At 41.2% G+C, this 21,138-nt stretch overlaps 1 protein-coding gene across 3 annotated transcripts; it reads left to right on the forward strand.

Moving 5' to 3' along the window:
- The first annotated feature begins 3,533 nt into the window (after positions 1-3,533).
- NDE1 (nudE neurodevelopment protein 1) lies at positions 3,534-20,836 on the forward strand. Of its 3 annotated transcripts, none has more exons than XM_040592099.1 (9): positions 3,534-3,710; positions 8,479-8,608; positions 9,646-9,799; positions 14,082-14,230; positions 14,579-14,715; positions 15,769-15,948; positions 17,035-17,126; positions 18,178-18,314; positions 19,411-20,836. In XM_040592099.1, exons 2-9 carry the CDS (start codon positions 8,523-8,525, stop codon positions 19,502-19,504), a joined length of 1,029 nt encoding a protein of 342 aa, XP_040448033.1. In that variant the 5' UTR covers positions 3,534-3,710; positions 8,479-8,522; the 3' UTR covers positions 19,505-20,836. The 3 variants fall into 3 exon arrangements, with proteins under 3 accessions (XP_040448033.1, XP_040448034.1, XP_040448035.1); XM_040592100.1 differs by having other exon boundaries at positions 3,534-3,654; XM_040592101.1 differs by lacking the exon at positions 3,534-3,710 and adding an exon at positions 3,794-4,132.
- Positions 20,837-21,138: the final 302 nt, after the last annotated feature.

The following is a 21,138-nucleotide window of genomic DNA, read 5'->3' on the forward strand; positions in this document are numbered from 1 at the left end:
AGGCCCTGCAGAGGGGGCCTGGCCTCCCCGGGGCCTGAGCAGGTGATGAGGAGATTGCCACGGTGTTGAACTGGACTCTTATAGGTAATAATCTTTGGTGCCTTGCACAGAATTTAAGTTTTCACTTAGAATTTTTTTTCACACACACACAAACACAAAATCTTGGTAGGTTGCCAAGGGTGGGCAGGTTTAACCATTTTAAGCATTTAAAAAGGCCTGTTCCCTTGAAAGCAGTATATAGTCCTAAGCCCAAGGACAGGAGTTAAATGTAAGTACTCTTCAGAAATCTGTTTATTTGAACAGAAGTGCCTGACCATTCTGTACTGTCCTTCTCTAGGTCGCTTTGGGCATCATTAGCTATGTATAAATTCTTCAATACATATCTTAAAAATATCAAGTAATTACTGGCTAACAAAAAAGAATAAGCTTCTAATAAACCACTGGATTAGGCTTTAGTAGGGTCCACACCCCCTGATTAAATACCTAAGTCTGCTGAATAAACAAGCATCAAGTAAAGCTACCTCAGTTTTAATAACTTGTCATTCACTGGGTCTGTTGATGTAGGTGACACTGGCAACACACTGAAGATAGCTAGCTTTTATTCACTTCAGGATTTTATAACTTTCCACATTGATATTTTTCCTCTTGAATCCTTGTGCTGCTAACGGTCCTTGTCTCAACAACCCTACCTCTATTTGTAATTTTACTTTTCTTGTCTCTCTACAGATACAGCTCTGTCTCACAATTTAACAGTTCCCTCAGAAGTCTGGGCCAAAGTCATGCAGCAAATCCTTATCATCCAGGCTGAGCTTGCTCCTCAGCATGCAGGTAGCTCATGGCAGATCCTGAAGAAGGGATGTTAGTGACAGAGCAGGGCGAAGATCTGCTTTTGGTGGTTCAGTATCTTTCAATCATAAATGACATCATGGCATTAAACTAAGTTGTCATTTTACCTTTACCTTTGCATAATGGACTGCAGCCACCAACAAGGTTAAGAGTCTTCTTAGGGACAATGCTCGTATTTACACCCAGTCTTGCCCCTGCTATCATGGTTCATGCAGGGTGTAATGCTGCTGTGTATTAAGGCCTTGAGTGGTGGTGTTTTACTTTGCTTACACACCAGCGCTATTAATAAGCACTTGACAGTTTCATGAAAAAATTGTCAGTTCAAGATATCAGAAGGGTTTTAAACTAATGAGAATCTCTTTTTTGCTTAAACATATGCAAATCCTGATGACAATTATATAACAACTTTAAAGAGACAGAAATACATTTCATTGACATTAAATACTTGCTCTTCAGTGATAGCAGTATTTCCATATGATACTCTGTTTGTCACATCTTGTTATGGGTATCAGTAACCCACTAAAAAAAAGTTCAGTAGTTTGTAATGACAACTGATAAGCATTTCCTGTTCTGTTCATAGAGGGGGTGGTTCTGTGGCGAGTTATTTAATTCTTGCAGCAAAGCGAATCTTTTTTCACATAAGAAGCTTATTAAGTTAAGGTGTTGCAATCTTAGCAGAACATAAAGTCTACTCTTTTTTGGCCACTTAGCTTTCATGAAAGAATCAGCGTGGCATTCTCATTAAAGTAACCAGCACCACAAAATCTGCCGTTTATTAATTATTCATCAGCAAAGTAAAAATAAATACGTAATATAATTTCTTATTCTCCTCTGCTAATTTTAAAACAGACAAGTATTCCCATTCTTGCAAACAAGGCAGTGATAGTAATTATAGTAAAGTTTTTTTTAGTATTTATTGTTTGTGTACAGTAGTGCTTCTGTTAGTGCCTCTGGGCCTCTGGCATTTGTTAGGGTGCTGTTACATTGTTTCAGAATCAGATGAGAAACTAAGAGCTTCCTCTGAGATCTGAGGATTTTTTGTATGTTTTACAAGTATTTTAAGAGGAGAACTACTAAAAATACTCACGTGTACCTTTGATATCATCTGTGTAGTCACACTGTCCTCAAAGATTTGTTTGAAGTGTGGAAATAATGTCCTTTGTCCAAAACTTGCAAACAATGTGTAATTTTTTTTAATTACTGGGGACATACTACGATAGTATGTGGTTTATTCTCTGTAACTTATCCGACAATAAAAACATTCCTGAGTAATGACAGAACTGCAAACTGCTATTAACCCAATTTTTTAAATACCTAATTTAGGTTTCTATTCATAAGTTGTTTAATAGTTTGTCTCCATTACTTCTGCTAAACATCTGACCTTAAAATAATATTTTGCAGAACAGCTGACCTGAAAGCATAATTGTTTTGCTTACCCTTTTCAGTTAAAGTTACCTTACCTATGGACAGATTTCATCTAGTGGAATATTTTTACAGAAAAGCATCCATCCTCTTTGTTACAAGTCCCAGGCTCGTTCTCCCAAGACTTTGGGAGAGGCACATTCCCAATTTAGACAGTGAAGTCTTTTCAGGATCAGACTCTGCTCCAAGCAGGTATTGCATCACAGGAGTAAATGGAACTGGGATCGGGGGCCCTGCGTGTGGGTGCTTGTCATCCAGCAGTTTGTAAAATATAGTGCAGAGGTGTGAAGTGATACTTGGTGACATATGGCCATATGTATGTGGGCTGGAGTGTATCTCTACATATGTGATAATTTGTGTTTTTGTTTTGACTCAGGAAACAAATGCCAGACACGCCTAATGACCAAGTGTTTGTGTGCACTGTCGGTAGGAACACACCTAGGGCACTTGAGAAAGCCTCCGCATGCCTCAGTCACCCTTCATATTGATCCTGCCTGGTGAGAGCATGGGAATTTATTGGCTGCAGTGAGCTGCAGCTCTGTCCTGGGGAGCTCGTTTCACCTGCGGATGCTTGCGGCTCCTTTTCTGGCATGATGACATCATGCCGAGAGGTAGATGACCGCAAGTGACTAATATTTCACGGACTGCTTTGTCCTTGCAACACAGGCCTCAGTGACACGGAAGCCTATTCCTTGGTTCTGAAAAGGAGACTCTAGTCTCAAAATGTTGCACTGACATTAAATAGAATCGTAGTTAGTCACTGCCTCACAGCTTGCTTTTTCAGAAGAGGCCTTTGAAATAATAATAAAAAAAAATCATATTTGATTTAAAGATTTTCCTCTTTTGGAACATTTCAAGGGAAAACATGTATTTAAAATTATAGGATGGTGGCAAATACTGATTTATACCGTTAACATCTTGGAAGATGTGGGGGTTTTTTTGTTTGTTTTTTGCCCGCTGTAGCTCATAGAGCTGGTGGAAAGGTTTAGCGTGGCTGGCGCGTGCCAGCGCTGAGCGTGAGCACGCAGCCGAGGACGGGTCGTCGCTCCTCACTTTGGGGGCCGTGGCTGAGGGCTGGGGCCGGAGCCGGGGCCGGCAGCTGAGTGACTGGGACAGGCCGGGCTCCCCCGGCCGCCGGCCCCGCCCCCAGGCGCCGTTTGAAAGTAACGAAAGTTTCCAAACCTTCCAGTAGGGTGTTCTGGCGGTGCTGATTGGTGGAGCCCCTCGCCGCACGTGACCGGCAGCCAATGGGGCGGTCGTGTCGGGCCGGGCCGAGCGCCGGTGCGGCGCGATCCCGCGGCGGCCGTGAGGGAGCGGGGTGAGGGAGCGGGCAGCGCTCCGGGGCTTCCCCCGCTGGCGGAGCGCTCTTTGCCGCCTGTAGAGGCGGCAAGAGCGGTTTACGGCGCGGCGCACCCCCTCCTGGTGTCCCTCGCTCTGCGGTGGTAATTGGGGCAGAATCGGGGAGCAAGGGGAGGCGGAGTGGGGGCCCCGCCGGTCTGTGGCCCCCCGCGCTTTCCCGCAGCCTCACTGGCGGGCCCGGGTCTCCGTGCTGCCGGGGCTGCTCTGGCGGTGGCTGGCGGCGGGGGGAAGCGTGGGAGCCGTGCCCGCTGCCTCAGCTCGGCTCCCTCCTGGCTCCGTGCTCCGCGTGGGAACGGGAAGCCCCGGCGCGCTGCCTGGCTGACCTGTGGGCGTGCAGCTGGGGGCGTCACGGTCGGGCCTTTCAGGAGAGAAAACTTGGCGGAGTCGCCTTAGGAATCACCGGGAACTCGGAAGCGTTGGGGCTGGAGCGGTGTCCGAAAAGCTGAGGGCTTTGCTGGAGTTAGAGAAGACCCTGAGAAGATGATGACTCAATTCAGTGCTGGCGGTGGGATTGTGCAGTCATGCTGGCACTCCCATGACCTTTTCCTTTTCTTTCCGTCTTGCGGTGATCTTCTTTTGTGTTGCTCAAACAAATAGGCACTTATGTTAGAGGAAGACCCTTGCACGGGGGGGACTATTTTAAGAAAATTAAATTTTCATAGGATGGGAAAGGCACTCTTCATGATCGAAGAGGGGTTTTGTTTTGGTTTATGGTTAGGAAAAATTATCTAATAGGAGCTTTATCATCTCTGCCATGAATAATTAGCAGTATTTATGCTGTTTTACTTTTTTGTTATAATATGGATTTATCTTGATTCAGACCATCAGGCATTGCTACAAAGATAGGCCAACATTGTTCACTAAGCTAAAATGTTCTTTTGTTTTGGTTTGTTTGTTGTTGGTTGTTTGTTTTTTTTTTTAATTCGGTATGCAGGGTTGTTTCGAGCCCTTTATTCTACGACTGAAACAGAATCTAAGTTTAGGTATTCATGAATTTGGTGAACTCTGATTCTCAAATTGAAGTTCTTTCCATAATTTGGGCTTTTCTTATGTTTTCTCTCTTCAGAACTTTGCAGTTCTGCTCTCACTTGTATGAAATGGTTTCCTGCAACATTTATGCTGAGGTATTTTTCTCCTTGCAGAAGTCTGTTCCCCACCCATGAACACGTCCACTTCCTGTATGATGTAGAGGTTTTGTAATGTCTGTGACCAGCACTTGTGCTGCTTGCATGCAGGAAGTCTGGCCAGATGGCTCTTCTGGCTTCATGTGTGCAAAAACAAAGAAGGTGCAGCCAGTGTGTGCCTGCCACAGACTGACTGACTTTCTTGTTTTTCCACATTTGCCGGTGTCTAACAAAACATTGCTAAAACCTCCTTCACCCTCCTTGACTGCCCCTTTTGTTGTGAGTCTATACAATGAGGAGTTCCAAATTGGTTTAATTAATTACTCTCCAGGCAGTTTGCATGCTGTCTCCAAGCTATTAAAATCAAGGTGAGAAGGCAGCAGGGGGAAAAATAAGAAGTCAAAGCCCTATCCTTTCTACAGGCAGTTGAGATTTTTGTGACTGTGGTGGGTTTTTGTTAAACAAATTTCAGAAAGATAAAAAAAGCATTAATACTTTGTCTAAAACTTGGAAGTTTTCTTTTAAGTTGGTATCTTGCATCTTTGGTTAGTTTGAAAATTCCTGTGAGCCAAGATGTAGTGCAGATGTACAGGGAACCTAATAGGTCTTCCTTGTGTGTTGTGGACAAAAAATGTCTGGCATTGCACAGTAGTGAAACAATCTCTGCCATGTTGTGTCATCTCTGGGGAATAAGTATAGGTCCACATCCTGCCATGTATTTGCAACTTAACAATAAATTTTTAATTGTAAGTACTATTTAGTAACGGTAACCGTGAAGCATAGTGTACTCTTAATGGATAACATCCTCAGTGGATCCATAATTTGTCATGTTTCACAGTTTACAAAGACATGCTTAGTAACTGAAGGGAAAAGCATCTTTATGCTTCTATGAAAGTTATCAAGGTCCTGTGGAACTTTCCCTAAACCAAGGCATAATATTTAGAAAAGTTCTTTTATATGTGACCATGCAATCTGAAAAAAATGCTAACTAGTATATTCTTTTAGTCCTTCCAAAGTGCAGTATAAAACCACAAGTGAGAGCCAGATAAGAGCATATTCAAGCTTTTGAGGCCAATGGGAGCTCTGTCTTTTGCTTCCAGGGGTTTTTTGAAAGCTTTCAGGAACAAGATGTCTTGCACTCCATCTTGTATCTTTTCTGACTTCTTTTTGTTTACTGTCTGAACACAGGTATGGGGTTTACTGTAACGCTTGTGTCAGAAGAATTCCTCTTTGGAGACTTCTGAAATATATTCAATTTGTGTAGCAAAACCAGGCATGCCCTGGGTGGAATCTGTTCTTGAAGAAATACAAAAACTTCCTGTTGTCTGAGTGGTGGGAAATAACCATTTAAAGGAAACTGGCTTGCTGTTCTCTTGAATGGTTTGACCACAGTAATGGATGCGCGGCCTTCTTGGTTTCTCATTGCACCTGCATCACTTCTTTGTGTCTGACCCTCCCTCCCTGTTCCTCATCTATGAAAGAAAATTTTTTTATTCACGAGTGTGCTGCAAGGATTGGTGTGTGTACATGCAGTGCCTTGAGCATAAGACCATGCTCATTAACATCAAAGGCACTTTCAGTTCGCTTAAAAATAATAGAGTGCATGTGTTGTAAACTGTCCTAAGTCAAGAATGCTAATTATGCTTGTTCGTGATTTTCTTTTTAATGGGCAAGCATACTATTTGGAAAATCACTCCTCCTTACTCACACTCCTTTTCTTCTCCTTTTTTTCCCCAGTGCATACTTCTATAAATACATACAAGATTTGCAGCCTTGAGACTTCTTGCTGGAAGTGTGTCAATATATCACACGGTGGTTTTATTTGTTAGAAGGAAAACTTAATTAACCTGTCTTAATCTAATTAACATTTTGTGTCAAGAAACTGAATTATAAACACTAATGCTTAGTAACTTTTCCCCTTACCTTCCAGCTCCCCTTCTAAGTAATAGTGTAATTTCGGTGAGTGTGCAGCTGATATTGTGCATTGAGATGTGTGGGCACAGCCCACTTAGCTGTGACAGCTACTTTTTGTTCAGTAATCTGAAAATTGCCTGGGCTGTGAAAAGGACTTGTGCTTTGTAGATTGCTTCGGTATGTATGAATTGGGTGTTAAATCATCAGACTAGCTTTGAGTACTTGATACTGTTGACTGTGGTAGAGGTAAAAACTACTTTGTCTCAATAGCGTTATTAGATAGATGGCTGTTAATCCTGTTTAAACCAGCTGGTTTTCTGAAGATGAAAGTCTCAACACAGGTGATGAGTAATTTTTTCCATTGGGTTTCATAGATGTTCAGTAGATGCACATTTTCTTTAGCTATGACATGCTGCTTGGAAGGTCTATTCCAGCATGTCCCGAGTATCATAATTAAGAAGAGTAGAAGGCGGGGATAATCTTTATATATTGATATATATGTATATATCGATATATATCTCAATATAAATCTTTGGCTATTTTCCCCCCCTTTATTCCACCAAGATTACCTCTAGGAAATGTTTTGATCAGTAGATCTGGAGCTGAAACTTGGTAGAACTGTGTTTCCTCAGTCATTAAATTTCAGCAATACAGTTTTCTGACAACTGCCATTGTCATGAATTGTTCAACTCCACCTTAATTTACTGTTCGTGATCGATTTGGGTTTCTATTAAATTGATAATGTCTGTGTGGAATCTTTGCTTCGCCCAGGGTTGGACATGGGCAGGTTGTCCAGAGCATTAGGTTTGATATTTCTCCATTCTCAAGATTAATTAATATAAAATATTTGCTAGTGACCTGTTTATTAGAGGGCATCATGCACATCAGAGGGCATTTATTTAATTGTGGTGTCAAGATACTTAAGTCTTCAGGTGGGAGTGACCAACCTGAGGTTCTTGATTCCCCTGTGGCTTTCATGTGTCATTCCCATTTGGGACTGTGTCCTCTTCCTGGGTTTATGCTGGCACAGGGGCAGCTGGATGGTGCGCATTGCTCACTGTGTTGCTGCAATCTATCTGCATACCTAGTCCAACCAGGTGGTATCTTGCAACCTCTGTGGAGCTTTTATACCTCAATTCCCCGGGAATTTCTGGAGCTCTCTTCTCCCATGGCTCTCTGAGGTATCCAGATACGTTGTGGCTCTCAGCCATACATGGATTGTGATATTTCAGGTTTAAAGTTGGGTAGCTTTGTTTATGTTGACCTAGGGAGAAGTTTTTCTTGTGTCCAGCAGTTATGTCCATAAAAAAGCTTAGGTGTTTCTGGAAATGTTAACACAGGAAATTAGTATCTTGAGTACCTTACTGGTGTCTCCAAAGTTTCTCTTTAATTTCATAGCAAGTGTATTTGGGGTTGTTGGAATCAACTTCAATAGCACTGTCTTTGGAGCTGAAATTGTGCCTGAGTTGTCTTCTCTTTCACTTGTGTTCCGTGTGCATTGGCACAGCTGCAGTTAAAATTTGAGGTTTGGTGCTCAGTGCTGCGTAGTCAAAGGGTGGGGAAGGTGCTTACTGCTAGGGATGTGGAGTAAGCGTGCAGCAGCCGTGGGAGGACTGAGGAAGAGGACCTGTTTACTCAGTAGTGATTCTTTCACATTTACAGTATCGCCAACAGAGCCCTGTCACAGCTGGTCTTTAGTTTGGTCTCCAGGTGTGCAGTGACTTCCTGGGAAGACGCGTGCTCTGTTTTGCAGCAAAAAGTAGTGAGGTAGCTCACTGCATTAGTTCTTATGCTTGATCCTTTAATTTTCCAGAGGGGGGGAAATGAAACGGGAGTTTTAAACTTCAAGGACTCATCATGGAAGACTCAGAAGGACCTCACTTCAGCTCATTGGAAGAGGAAACCAGATACTGGAAGGAGTTGGCTACGAAATACAAGCAGTGGTAAGGCGGGGGCTTCATTCCTCTAAGTTGTTCAATAGGGTGCATATCACTGCATGCAAAAACATACATAGCACCACATAAGGCAGTAAATTCAGGGTGGTTCAGCTATCTTGAGTGGTAGCATTAGCAATGCTTCTGCATAAACTACAGCAGCCCAGAGTCCTTTAAGTCTGAGCAGTGAATCTGTGCTGCTGTGGCACTGCTGGTTTTGGTCCCTACTCTGGTCTGAGTAGGACTGTGTGTGCTGAAGTTGTGCCTCTGCCTACAGTCTGTGGGCAGCATGGGTAAATGTAACTCACTTGCAGAGTCTTGTTGGGGGCAGATGATTTGGGTCATTGCAGAAAGAGGGATGCTGCTGTTCACTCTTTATATCTCGGTGTGGATCAAGAATGGTTTGACAGCATGTAGCTGAGGAGAATCCCTGGCTGAGAACGGACACGCTTTGCTCTTCCCTTGAGCTCAGTATATTGCTCTAAATGCAGTAAAGGGTAAAACAAAAATCCATCCAGGCTTTTTATATGCTGATATTGATGGGTCCTTTCTTAGACCAGGTGTTCAGACCTTTCAGTGCTTCTTGTTTAGCTTGCTGGATAATTATTTCAATATAATTGTTTAAGAATATAAGAACATCTTTCCTGCCATCTTTCTCTTTTTCTCACTTTTTTGCTAATCAAAAATGGCATTGTTCATATTTCCAAATAAATAACTGAATTGAATAACAAATGAAATATGCAGATGGAAGTGGACAATGTATAAGCTAGAGATTCCACATGTCCCTAACACCTATAGTATGAAGACAGAATTTTAGATTTGGGCTTTTTTTTTTTTGTTGGTTTACCAGTTTGCTATGGGGTGGCTTTTCATGCTTGATGGGAATACATTTGCATGTGGTCCTCTCTTCCTGTTGAGTATGTGTGTTGGAGAAGGGTATAGAGCTTTTTATTTTAAAGGACAGTTGGTTTTTTTTTTTTTTTACTTTGAGAGATATTTTATCTTTGTTAGTTACGATGAGTTCTGTTACTGGAATTGCTCTCTAGTGCTGAGAATACACAGGAGGAATTGCGTGAATTCCAAGAAGGGAGTAGAGAGTATGAAGCTGAACTGGAGACTCAGCTGCAGCAAACAGAATCCAGAAACAGAGACCTTCTGTCAGAAAACAATCGTCTGCGGGTGGAGCTTGAGTCAGTTAAGGTAAGAGCCAGATGATGCATACAGTATATGTACATCCTAAGTGCAAAGGTGAATGTGACAGGCATGTGCAGATTCAGCTTGCCTTGTGGAGAGCAACCTTAAGCATTACAAAGAAATTGGACAGAAAACTGCAAAAAAGAAAGTCTTGAAAAATTATCATGTCTGCTTTGAGGGTGCTGGATATCTTGGTAATGTTCCTGAACCATTCTTTGCAGGTTGTGGCTATGTCAGCATAGATTTGAGATGGGAGAAAATTGTTTGCAGTAGAGACTAAACATAAACATGATAAAGCTGCTGTTCTGTTCCTCCTTCCATCTACTTAGTGCTTTTGTTCACAATGTTCTGGCTGTTTGCATTGTGCAGACACAGATAATATTCAGAACAATAAAAATACAAACATTCTAGCAGTGTTCTTGCATCACGTAAATACACAGCTCACTGGATTTTTTTATCTGGCATTCCACTTAAGCTGGGAAGCAGCAGAAAGCAGGTAATATATTGAACCGAAAGGCATAGAACAGTTTCAGTCCTGGTTTTGTTACTGAATCTGTCTGTACTTGGGGAGAAATAATTTATCCTCTCTATGCTTGGTTAGCCTTCTGTGAAACTAAGAACCAGCTGAAAAGTATTAACTTCTATAATTATAAAACATAAGGGTTATGAACTTCTCACCAGAGTGACTTAAGTAATGAAGCGATCTAGAATATAGAGAGTGATGAGTCTGCTTCATATCAGTCTCACTAGAGATGCTGCTAGTCCCCTGTGCTCGTTGACAGGTTTAGGAAATAATGTTAAGTTTTCTAAAAATAGGAAAATAATTTTGCTGCAATTTGTGTGCCTTTTTCAAGTTTGATCTTGTTGGCCTTTTACTTAAAGTTGAGGTATAGTCACCCAAGAAACACTACATGGCATTTTGTAGGATTAGGTCAATACCTGTGGAAGCAGAGATGAATGTAAATAACACTTACTCTACTCAATTGGATGCAATAATGAGCTAATGCGAGTGAAGTTATTTGTATAAGTGATTGATTAAAAGTGATTAATCACTGGATTAATCCAGGTGTGCATTGCCTTTTGTCTAAACTGTTGTTCAAATTACTGTCTTAAGGAAATAATTCTGTTCCAGGCAAATTTCCTGTCCCCCTAACAGCAATTTAGTAATCCCTCCCAGCTTTTTTATAGCAAAACCTCCAAGGCTTGTTTCATTGTATTTGTCATGTTTCACTGATCTTTGTTCTTGCTGTGTTAGTGCCTTAGCAGTATTAAATGCTCTGCATGTTGTATGGAGTATTGGTCTACTGTTCCATGTAGTCACACAAATCTGTGGAAGCTGATGGATTTTGGGAGAAAAAATAAAACCAGCAGCTCATTTCACTGAGGAGGGTGTGAACTATTTTCTTTCTCCAGAGGAGCTGGGGTGAGAGGAGTTGATAATTAATCAACCAAAGCAGTTATAAATGAAAACAGTAGGAAACAACATAACTTCAAAAAGTGGAAGGTAACTTAAGATTCTCTCAAATATGCTTATTTACTGTGAAGAATAATTTAATACATATTCTGCTTGAAGCAAAGCTTTTAACAATTGGCTATTCATGCAGCCTGAAAACTGCATCACTACACTGAAAGCCTGCAGTGAAGGAACAGAGACACCATTGATGGCCAGGTCAGCTGATAGTTTATTACAATTGGCTAAAAACAAAGACTCAAACCTTGCAGTTCTGGTCTTTTATGTGAATCAATTCAAGAGCAAAGCATTAAACTCGGGAGGCTATTGAACAGCAATGTTAACTGAGCCCATCAAGGGTTGATGTCTGCATGTAGGTCAACACTAGTGAACTTTGCACGGCCCACACAGCTTGTGGCTCTGAGCTTACCAGCCTAGTGTGTGCCTGCCTCAGAAACCAGAGTTCATGCTACCTATAAATAAAAGGAAATAATGGAAATGGAAATAATTGGGAGGATTTGTTTAGAGAGTCCTGAAAAGCTAGTTGAAAGTAATCTGCCTTTTTGGGCTTGAAAGCTCTTAAATTCAACATGTAACTATGCTCCAGAGATCTGGAATCAAATGAGAATGTCTTAATTCAGAATGAGTTATCTCTTTTCCTCCTCCTTGTCTACGCATTTCTTGTGCTAAAATAGTTGTGTAGTCTAGCATGACTGATAATTTGAAGACGCCATGGGTTTCAAATTCCAGTGCGTGGATTTGTTTTCAGTGACTTCGTGTGCTGTACTTAAATTCTGGATGGAGACAGCACTTCAGGAATGCTCCTTATACAGCAATCTTGGAGTTTCAAGTGTTGGCATGTTGAAGTGATCTTGTCACCGAAATCGGGAATCAAACCTCTTTAACACCAATGTGGTATTAAGAAGCAGGCACTCCTTTATTGTAGTGCTGGCTCTTCAGCGGCATCTCCACAAATCAAGCACACCTATGCAGATTTCACTGTTGCATTTATACACAAAAATCACAAGGTTGTACACTTCCAGTTACAATGTTTGGTTTGTAATTTACATGTAACAGTAGCTGCTGTGTCATCCTCTTCTGTTACTACGCTTGTATAGGGGAAGTGTCTTCACCTGGGCAAGGCTTTTCTTCACCTGTGGGTGTGTTTTTTAGTGTTATAATGAAGGTAGTTCACTTCAGGACACCTTAAAAGTTAGTTTTGTTGCCAGGTTGGATGGCTAGATGTCTGCCTTGCCAAGTTGTCCAACAACTCATCCTATACACAATAGAACCCAGGTGCTCTGGTTATGGTCTAGAGAGTAAGGTTATTATGGTCTATAGCATAGGGACTTCAAGTAACAGTCTTGGATAACAAGCAGCACAGCAACTCATACATCATTGGTTAATAAGTGCTAACATAATGCTAACATGGAGGTTAACTCTTTAATATCAAGATGCTCTTATAGCTAACTGTTTCACAAACAAACACAAAATTCAGAAAGATTCAGTAAAACTTTAAGACAGTCTGCAACAATCTGATAACAAGGTGGTGCAATGTCAAGTGTTGCAGCAGACAGTGTGCTGTGAAGATTTTCCTGTCATATGGTGTGGAGCTAATTCTATATATAGCAGCAATAGCAGGAGAGAGAGATTTAATGGAGAAGCAAAGTGTTTCTCTCTGCCTATGCCCCTATTAAATGTACCCTTGTGCACTTGCTGTAAAGTGAGATGGTTTGTTTTAGGTTCACATCCAAAGTACGTTGCATAACTGCACCAGAAATGTTTTATGATCTAGAACTCTGAACCTCCTTTGGGCTAATAAAACCGCAGGGGCAATGGAGAATCCTGCTGGTTCCACAGCACTATGTAATTGCAATCTCAAATGATTAATAAAATTGAACATATTGTTAGTAGCTTGGCTTTAAGAGAATTAGAACAAATGATTTTCTAAGGGTTAATTCAAGCTATAAGCATTTTGTATGTCCTGCTGAGTGTTAAGCCTTGGCAAATTCTTTTGTTTAGAAAAGGAACTTCACAAGCACCTCCACAAGGTAGATGAGCTGATAGGTAGCTTATCACTAGCAATGAGCTCAGCAAAAATATTGGGAAGGGAGTGCCCACAGGGGAAGATTGTGACCACTGACTCAAAGTTGAGATTGAGCATGCGAACTAATTAACATAAGTGAGAGAATTGCTTAACAAACAGGAAACTGAGTACTAGGTAATGAAAAAGTTGTGTAATTTTTAATCATTGAAGCCTGGTATCTTTGTTGATACACATAAATAGTACAAAGGTTTGACAACTGGGGAGCTAGGCCTTTGTGGGTTACAATCTAGCTCCCTACTTTGTGCAAACTAGAATAAAGAAATAAGGAATACCTTGACTCAGTGTGTAAATTGGTGCAGTGCACCAGGTAACAAACCTGCCTACAGGACACTTGGATGGTGGTGGGGTTTTTTTCTTATTTAGGCTCCTAAGTACTGCTTGACTTTTTATTGGAGTTGAAAACAAGGGCTTCTCTTGCATTCTGCTTTGTGTGTTGCTAAAGCTCTTGCAGCTCAGAAATTATGCTGAGTCTCTCTGGGAGAGCAAGGAATGGCCCTGTGCTGTGGAGGTCGGGAACCATTGCACCATTGTTTGATAAGGAGTATCAGGAAGAACTCTTGTCTGCTGCCCAGAAGTATGTGAGCAATTGGCTTTTTTGGCGTTTTACCATATGTAAGGTGATGTTTCTCAAAAAACTTCGCAGCATCTGCCTTAAAAGAAACTCAGGGCCACAGAAGAAAAAACCTGCATTGCTAAGTACCTGATAGGCTGTTTGATTTGCCTTTGATTAGGAAAAGATTGAAATGCAGCATTCGGAGGGATACAGGCAAATCTCTGCGCTGGAAGATGACTTGGCCCAGACAAAAGCTATTAAAGATCAACTTCAGAAATACATTCGAGAACTCGAGCAAGCAAATGATGACTTGGAAAGAGCAAAGAGGTGACCTACCTTCTGTGTTTTCTTTTTCCACATCTGTTCTGTCCTGTGAGTGTAGTGTCACTGAGCTGTTTGTGATGCTGTGCTTGTTAGCACTGCCATTCTAAACTAATCACTTGAGTGATGGTTTAAGACATTTGTGGCAGATGGGAAATGTGATAATTTTTTTTCCTTTCCACTTCCACCCTACCCTGCACTCTTTTCATATCTTATAAGCTAAAATATAAAATAGTAAGAATACAAAGCAAACCAAACAAAGAATGAATGTGATGTTATCCCTTTTCTTGTGAGAGAGAGTTCCTCTATGTGCTTGAAGGATCTGGTAGTGACATCTTGTGCACTCTTTTTCAGAGCTACTATAATGTCTCTGGAAGATTTTGAACAGCGTTTAAACCAGGCTATCGAAAGGAATGCTTTTCTGGAAAGTGAACTGGATGAGAAAGAAAACCTTCTGGAGTCTGTGCAGCGCCTGAAAGATGAAGCTAGAGGTTAGATAGAAATTGTATCTTTCTCCTTCTCTCCCCTCCTGGCTTGTAGCTGTTCAGTCCTCTCCATATATCTTAGAGCTTGACTTTTAAGTCTGCATCTTTTAAATCTGCTCTCTGAAAAGCAGAAGCAAATGAGGAAGCTTTGAGACTGTTCCCCCTTACTCCTTCAACTGCTGACCTTATTCTAGAGCAGCTCGCAGAAGCAGCAGTGTGTTCCAGCCTCCTAATCTGTGGTGATGCTTCAGGGTCTTGAGGGGTTAAGAAGAGCCAGTCCAGCTGGGGCATGTGCTAGTCTGGCTTCCCTGTAACCCATGAAGGTCAGCTTTAATAACCATTAACCTCATTGTTTCCTAGCCTGGGAAAAGTGGAGTCAATGAAATACTAATGGGGCAGTGAAACAGGAGGACTGTGACTGACTTCTGGTTACCTTTGAATAGTCTCATGTGCTAGGCTTTTGATATTTATTGATAAGGCTGGGTGAGAAGAGACCATGGAGCTGGAAGAACACCTTATTTTCAGATCTGCTCAGATTCTTTGCCCTCAAGTGGTTTTCATAAGCTACAGCCAGGCTGTGGGACTTAAGTGCTCTGTCCCTTGGTAAGATAATGATGTGGCTTCCACTTCACCTCAGCTCATGTGGAAACTAGGGTAGAAGAGAAAAGGGTACAATGGGTAGGTTCACAACCTGGCAGGGAGCTGGAATGTAGCCAAGGTGTGCCATGTTGCCTAGCCTTGATACGCCTCTGCCTAACCAGCCTGTAGTAACATTTGGAAAGGAGTTTTCCTGCCTCGAAGGGAGCCTTGTGGAAGGGAACAAAAATTAAAGCCTGGTAATAGCAACTGAACTAATGCTAGAAAAACATCTTGAGCCACAATCCTGGAAAAGCCTTTAGTGATGGTTCAGATTTTGGACATATGCCTGGAGTAATCTTTACAAGGATAAGTGACTTCACCTCCACAAGGGGAAAAATATTTTGAGCAAAACCTTCTCACCTGTTTTTATCTTGGTGGATACATACTCTAAAGGCTTGCTTTGTGTTGCTTCCTTCATAGATCTACGACAAGAGCTTGCAGTGCAGCAGAAACAGGAGAAACCCAAAACACCGATGCGAGCTACCCTGGAAACAGAAAGGACAGACACTGCAGTTCAAGCATCCTTATCTGTGCCTTCAACTCCCTTGCTGCACCGGGCACCCAACATCCACATACCCACCCCTGCAACATTTAGAAGAGGTGAGCAACAGGGAACCAGCAAAGAAATACTATTTGATGCTTTTGTTTTTACAATTTTCTGGCTAAAGGAGGAGTGAGAAGAAGGGAACAGAGTTGAGTCAGTTAAATACACGTAAATCAAGGCACTGTGATCTCAGTATTCATAGACTGTGATTTTTGGGGTTTATTCATAGGCTGTTAATTTCCATTTGACTTGAACTGTCTAGTAATAATTGTGAGGACAAGGTGCACTATTGGGACTTTACTGTTAGTTTGCAACTGTCCCAGAGATGTTGGCCAACTTAGAGGAAAGATTTTTAAAAACTTCAGCGTGATCTTTAATGTCACACTCATGTTACTTGAATTGGCCTCTCTGTGTAAGTAGGTGCTCTTTGAGAGAGGCTTTCTTTTTATTCTGGAACAACAGGACACTGGCTAGTCATCCTAGCTGTACTAAACGACTGTATCTCTGCTTTCACGTCAGTAATATCTGTTGCCTATTTTTTGTGAGCACTGATTATTTCAATATTGCAAACCTCTAACACTGACTCTCCCATCTTGCTTAAAAAGCCAGAAATTTGTGTAACTGTGTTTGTGTATGTGTAAATGCAGGGGATTGTACTGTCACATTCTGATGATTTGATATTATAGCTCTGAGCACTAACCAAGTTTGATTGTGGGCTTCACTATGCTTAACCTAAAATTATGTGGTTTGTGTGGAGGAATTAATGCTTCTGTGAAAGTGAGAGGATTTGGAGATTTGTAGTAAAATGAGATGATGATCCTCTCTGAGGACACATCCCTCTGGTCTCACTGCAGAAAGAGAGATGCAGAGTAATAGAGCAGATCTCTAGAAACCCAAGCCACAGCACATCTAGAGACTTTAGCTTAGGACAGTGTAACTTGAGGTATCTCAGGGAGACAGTGTTTCATATTCCTAATGGATATGAAAGAACTGGAGGTGAGATACAAGAAGGTGAAGATACTGATGTTTCATCTGCTCTGTATGTCAGGCTGTCTTCACACTAGTGTCAAAGCTTTTATTTTTAATATTTTTTTTTTTATTATTTTTTGGAGTAATGTATCATTATCTAACCTGCCCTGCAGGTCTTGAAGACAGTTTTGGTGCAACCCCTCTCACACCTGCTGCAAGAATATCTGCACTTAACATTGTGGGAGACTTGCTGCGAAAAGTGGGGGTGAGTGATTACCTGCTAGCCCATGCTCTTGGAAGGGTATTGGTGTCTGAAACTTCAGCCAACACTATTTGTGCTGCTGCTCAGGTGAGACTGGAAAGAGTGTCTTGTCCTGAGGTTCGCTGAGCGTGGCCTTAAAATTTGTTCTGGGCTCTGTACATTTCTGACCAACCCTCAAATAAAGATAGACCCTGCTTTGCTTTTCCAAGGGATAAGATCTTCCTCTACACATTTCTGAAAGTGCATGTGCAGAAAGAATAAATTGGCATGAGCAAATTAGGAAGGGATCTGCTCCTGTGAAAGGCAGAGAAGAAAGAAGCTGGTGCCTGTTGCCCAAAGGGCTCTGGTGAAATTTGCCTGAAGAGTCCAGCAGTCTTTTGAGCAAGGCCTAATGTCATGTTAAGCTGTAGTTTGACATTTTAAAGTAGTGCTGATGTTGGAAGAATTATCCCATGACTGACTTCTGTTTTTTCACTTATGCCCGAGTGCTGTGTTGGCACAAGCATTTGTATGACTTCTTGGTGGGCTGAGCTGCAGGACTGATAGAACTGAAGAGTAATCCAGCAACTAAGGTGGAGTGATCTAGGATGGGAGCATGTGGTGGAGAATAGGGTATCTGTGGCTCAGTTTCCTCAGGTGTACCACCTAGTACATACAACCTAATATGTGTCTAGGGAAGCAGTTAGCTCAAATGAACATTTAGTTATCTAAAAAGTGATGCCTCTAAGATAGATATCAGTCTCTCTTGAGGAAGCTGAAGATTTTGTATTCCTCCTGGTGAACAGCATCAACTCCTTCACATCCTCTACAGAAAGAGAGATTCAGCTTTAGAGAGACATCTGGCATTATCTCTTCAAAAATTCAGAATTCATGTGGCACAGGGTCTATCAGGTTCCTTTACTTATACAACTTACTCTAAAAGAAACAAAAAACCCCAACCCCCAAGCACTCCTAATGCTGTTTTGGTGTGCCACAATGCCATCTTGTAAATGAGAAGGGTGATATTTGACACTTGCCTCATATTTGACACTTGTCTCATCTGTGTTTACATTAGGCTTTGGAGTCCAAACTTGCATCTTGCCGAAACTTTGTGTATGACCAGTCTCCAAACAGAACCACGGTGTCCATGTGCATGAACAGAGATGTCCTTGAAACCCGCCTGAGTCCTCATCAGCCTCTGTGTGATACAGGGTGAGGGCTGTTCTCTGCTGTTGTGTCTTAGTAAGAACAAACACTTCGTGTTGGTGTTAGAACTTGGTGGCTGTACTGTTACATAGTGTTAAATCTTTGTTTTGGTAGAGACAATTTTGGTAGAGATTAATTTTTGAAAGATAGGGGATTTTGTTATTCAGGATTATGGTTTTCATGTTTCACATTGGTTTAAAATTTGGAATCACTAGCTGTTGAAATTTGAAGACTAGCTAGAATCAAGTTCTGAAAACCACAAATTCAAAGTGTGTGTTAATATATGTATTTTATTAGGAACCTGGTGTTTAACTGGGACAAAGTACGGCAGAGGAACTCTTGCTTATTGGCTTGATTTGTTTTATGCTTTATGTTCTTGTACAAGTGATGTTTCAGGAACATTATGGCATGTAGGGACTTCCCTTATCATAGTTAAGATTCTCACTTATGGGAGAACTGGAAAAAAGGAAAGTAATGGGTTTCTTCAGACAGAACGCTTTATGGTTGCTAAGATGTGTTTCTATGAGGCAGCTGACAGGAAGTTATCTGAGATAAACTTACAAATTTGTCTGAATGCTTGAATTGGTTGTCTTACTTAAACTCTGCTAGTCCTGTACTGAATATTCTTTAGATTATCTGTCAATTAAGTGCCTATAGTACATTTTGTTTCAGACTTAATATTCAGCTAGACCCTTGTGCTGGGAATACTGGTTTGTCCAGTGCCCAAAGTTGTCATGTGGGAGTGCTCCATACTGTACTTTCTATCCCAGCCTGGAGAGTAACCTCATGAAAGCTCCTACAAGAAAGCCTCAAGGGCTGTACATTTACATGTTCATGCAGGTGATTATACATCTACTGCTGTAATGCTAGAACTGAAATTCCAACACCTGTAAAAGATAGCCTGTCACTACTCAGGGGGATGAAGAGCTCAGTGTTACAGTAGAAACTCAGCCCAGTTAAGTAACAGGCTCACTTAGTCCTTGGAGTGATATTCCTTTATCTGTTGATTTGTTAAGCTGAGTGTTATACTCCAAGTGACCAGTTACTCTGAAGATGGTAACACTGAGCAAGAAATGCACTAACTTCTACTTTGTATTTGCAGGTTAGTGAAACGCCTGGAGTTTGGAACACGGCCTTCAAACATTCCAGGACCAATGAGCCATCCCTCACAAAGTGTTGTCAAGATGCTGCTATGAAAATCCTGGCTGGCTTTGGAAAAGGAAAAAAATAAATATATATTTTAAACGTTAGTTTTAAAGAGAATATCAATGAGCAATCAGGCAGCAGTCTCAGGGTAGGTGAGAACTCAAGAATCTGCAACTGGCAACGGCCTCCTGTGGCCATGCCCAGTCTGGTGCTTCAGCCAAGTTCTGTGGTTAGTATGATAAAGCAGTGCTGCCTAGCAAAGCAGGACTTGAATTGCTTCCTACATCAGCTGCTGTAAATAACTCCTTGAAAGTTGCTTCTTCTGACACTACCAGTCAAAGCCATTTTCCCTCTACCTACAACAGCAACAGCATTCCCTATGCAACTCCTCAGGGTTTGGCTTTCGGTGTTAATTATAGCACCATGGTGTTCTGGCTTAAAAGTTGGTTGTGGTGGTTGTCTATGATGGGTGCTGTATGCTGTAATCACCTGAATTACAGAAGTGGTTTTATGTGGAGAAAGGTGTATTTTTGCAGGGAAGCTGCTCAGGTCTTTGTGGAATGTTTGCTGGTCAGAATCTTCCTATACAAAACCCTGTCTCTATAGTGGTAATATAGTTTTGTAAGCAATGATTGGCCATTAAGAATGAATCATGCTTAAAGATGAGGAATGCTTAGTGCTTAGAGTACTCGGAAGGTCCCAGAGTTAACAGCAAGGTAGGAGACTTTGGACTGGCTTATCATGTAGACCTCTTTTTTTTTTTTTTTTTTTCTCTCCATATTGTCAGCCATACATCCTGGCTATTGTAGGAAGCAAGAGACCTGACTAAGTTCCTAGTTCTAACATCTTAATAGGTGGGCTTTACTGCTTTCCAAATCTTCCTTTATTAATGTGCCTTGGGTGTTACTGATTTTTGTCTTGTTTTATTTTCTATGAAAATATAGCTTTCAGCTGTTACTAATTTAGAAATTGTTTTTTAACCTGAAAAGTCCGTTATGCTAGACAAGTGTATATAAGTAGAAAAATATTTATAAATCCGTTTTTCCCTATAGCATACGACTGCATTTTGGTTTGTTTTTTAAACGGAGTAGGTTCACTCACAGTATTAATATACCTTATGGAAGCCTGTATTTGCAGAAATAATCATGACTGAACAATTTTTATGGTTTGTTTGTGGGAGTGGGGAGAGCTTACTTGAAAAAAGAATGCATTGTTGGGTTTGTTTTTTTGGTTTTATTTTGGTTTAGGAAAATGCTGTGAAAATGGCCACTGATGCATCTATTTCTCTGGAACAGGAAATAACCACAGATCATTCCCATTATTCAGGCCATATACAAAGTTGGCTTAACTGGGGAGCAGAATAAAGCTTATTTTGAATGCTGGTTGTTGATTGATTTTGATTTTTTTTGCAAGTTGTCACTGTGGTTTATGCACAGGTGTTTGCTACCAGTTTTTCATCTGTTTCTGATCGATGAAACTGGAAGAGACATTGTTTTGCTGAATCGTATGCAAAGATTTTCCTACATCTCTCTCTTCTCATGGTTTCCTGCCCTAAGGAATATAAATATTACTATAGCTAAAGATGCCTTTAGGATTTACAGTGGTTAGTATTGGCATTGCTCGATCTGAAAATCTTGAACTGTGACTGTTTTAACATGATTTTTGTCTGCTCACACAGGCAGTT

The sequence above is a fragment of the Falco naumanni genome, chromosome 4 (assembly GCF_017639655.2).
Source record: "Falco naumanni isolate bFalNau1 chromosome 4, bFalNau1.pat, whole genome shotgun sequence".
Lineage (NCBI taxonomy): Eukaryota > Metazoa > Chordata > Aves > Falconiformes > Falconidae > Falco > Falco naumanni.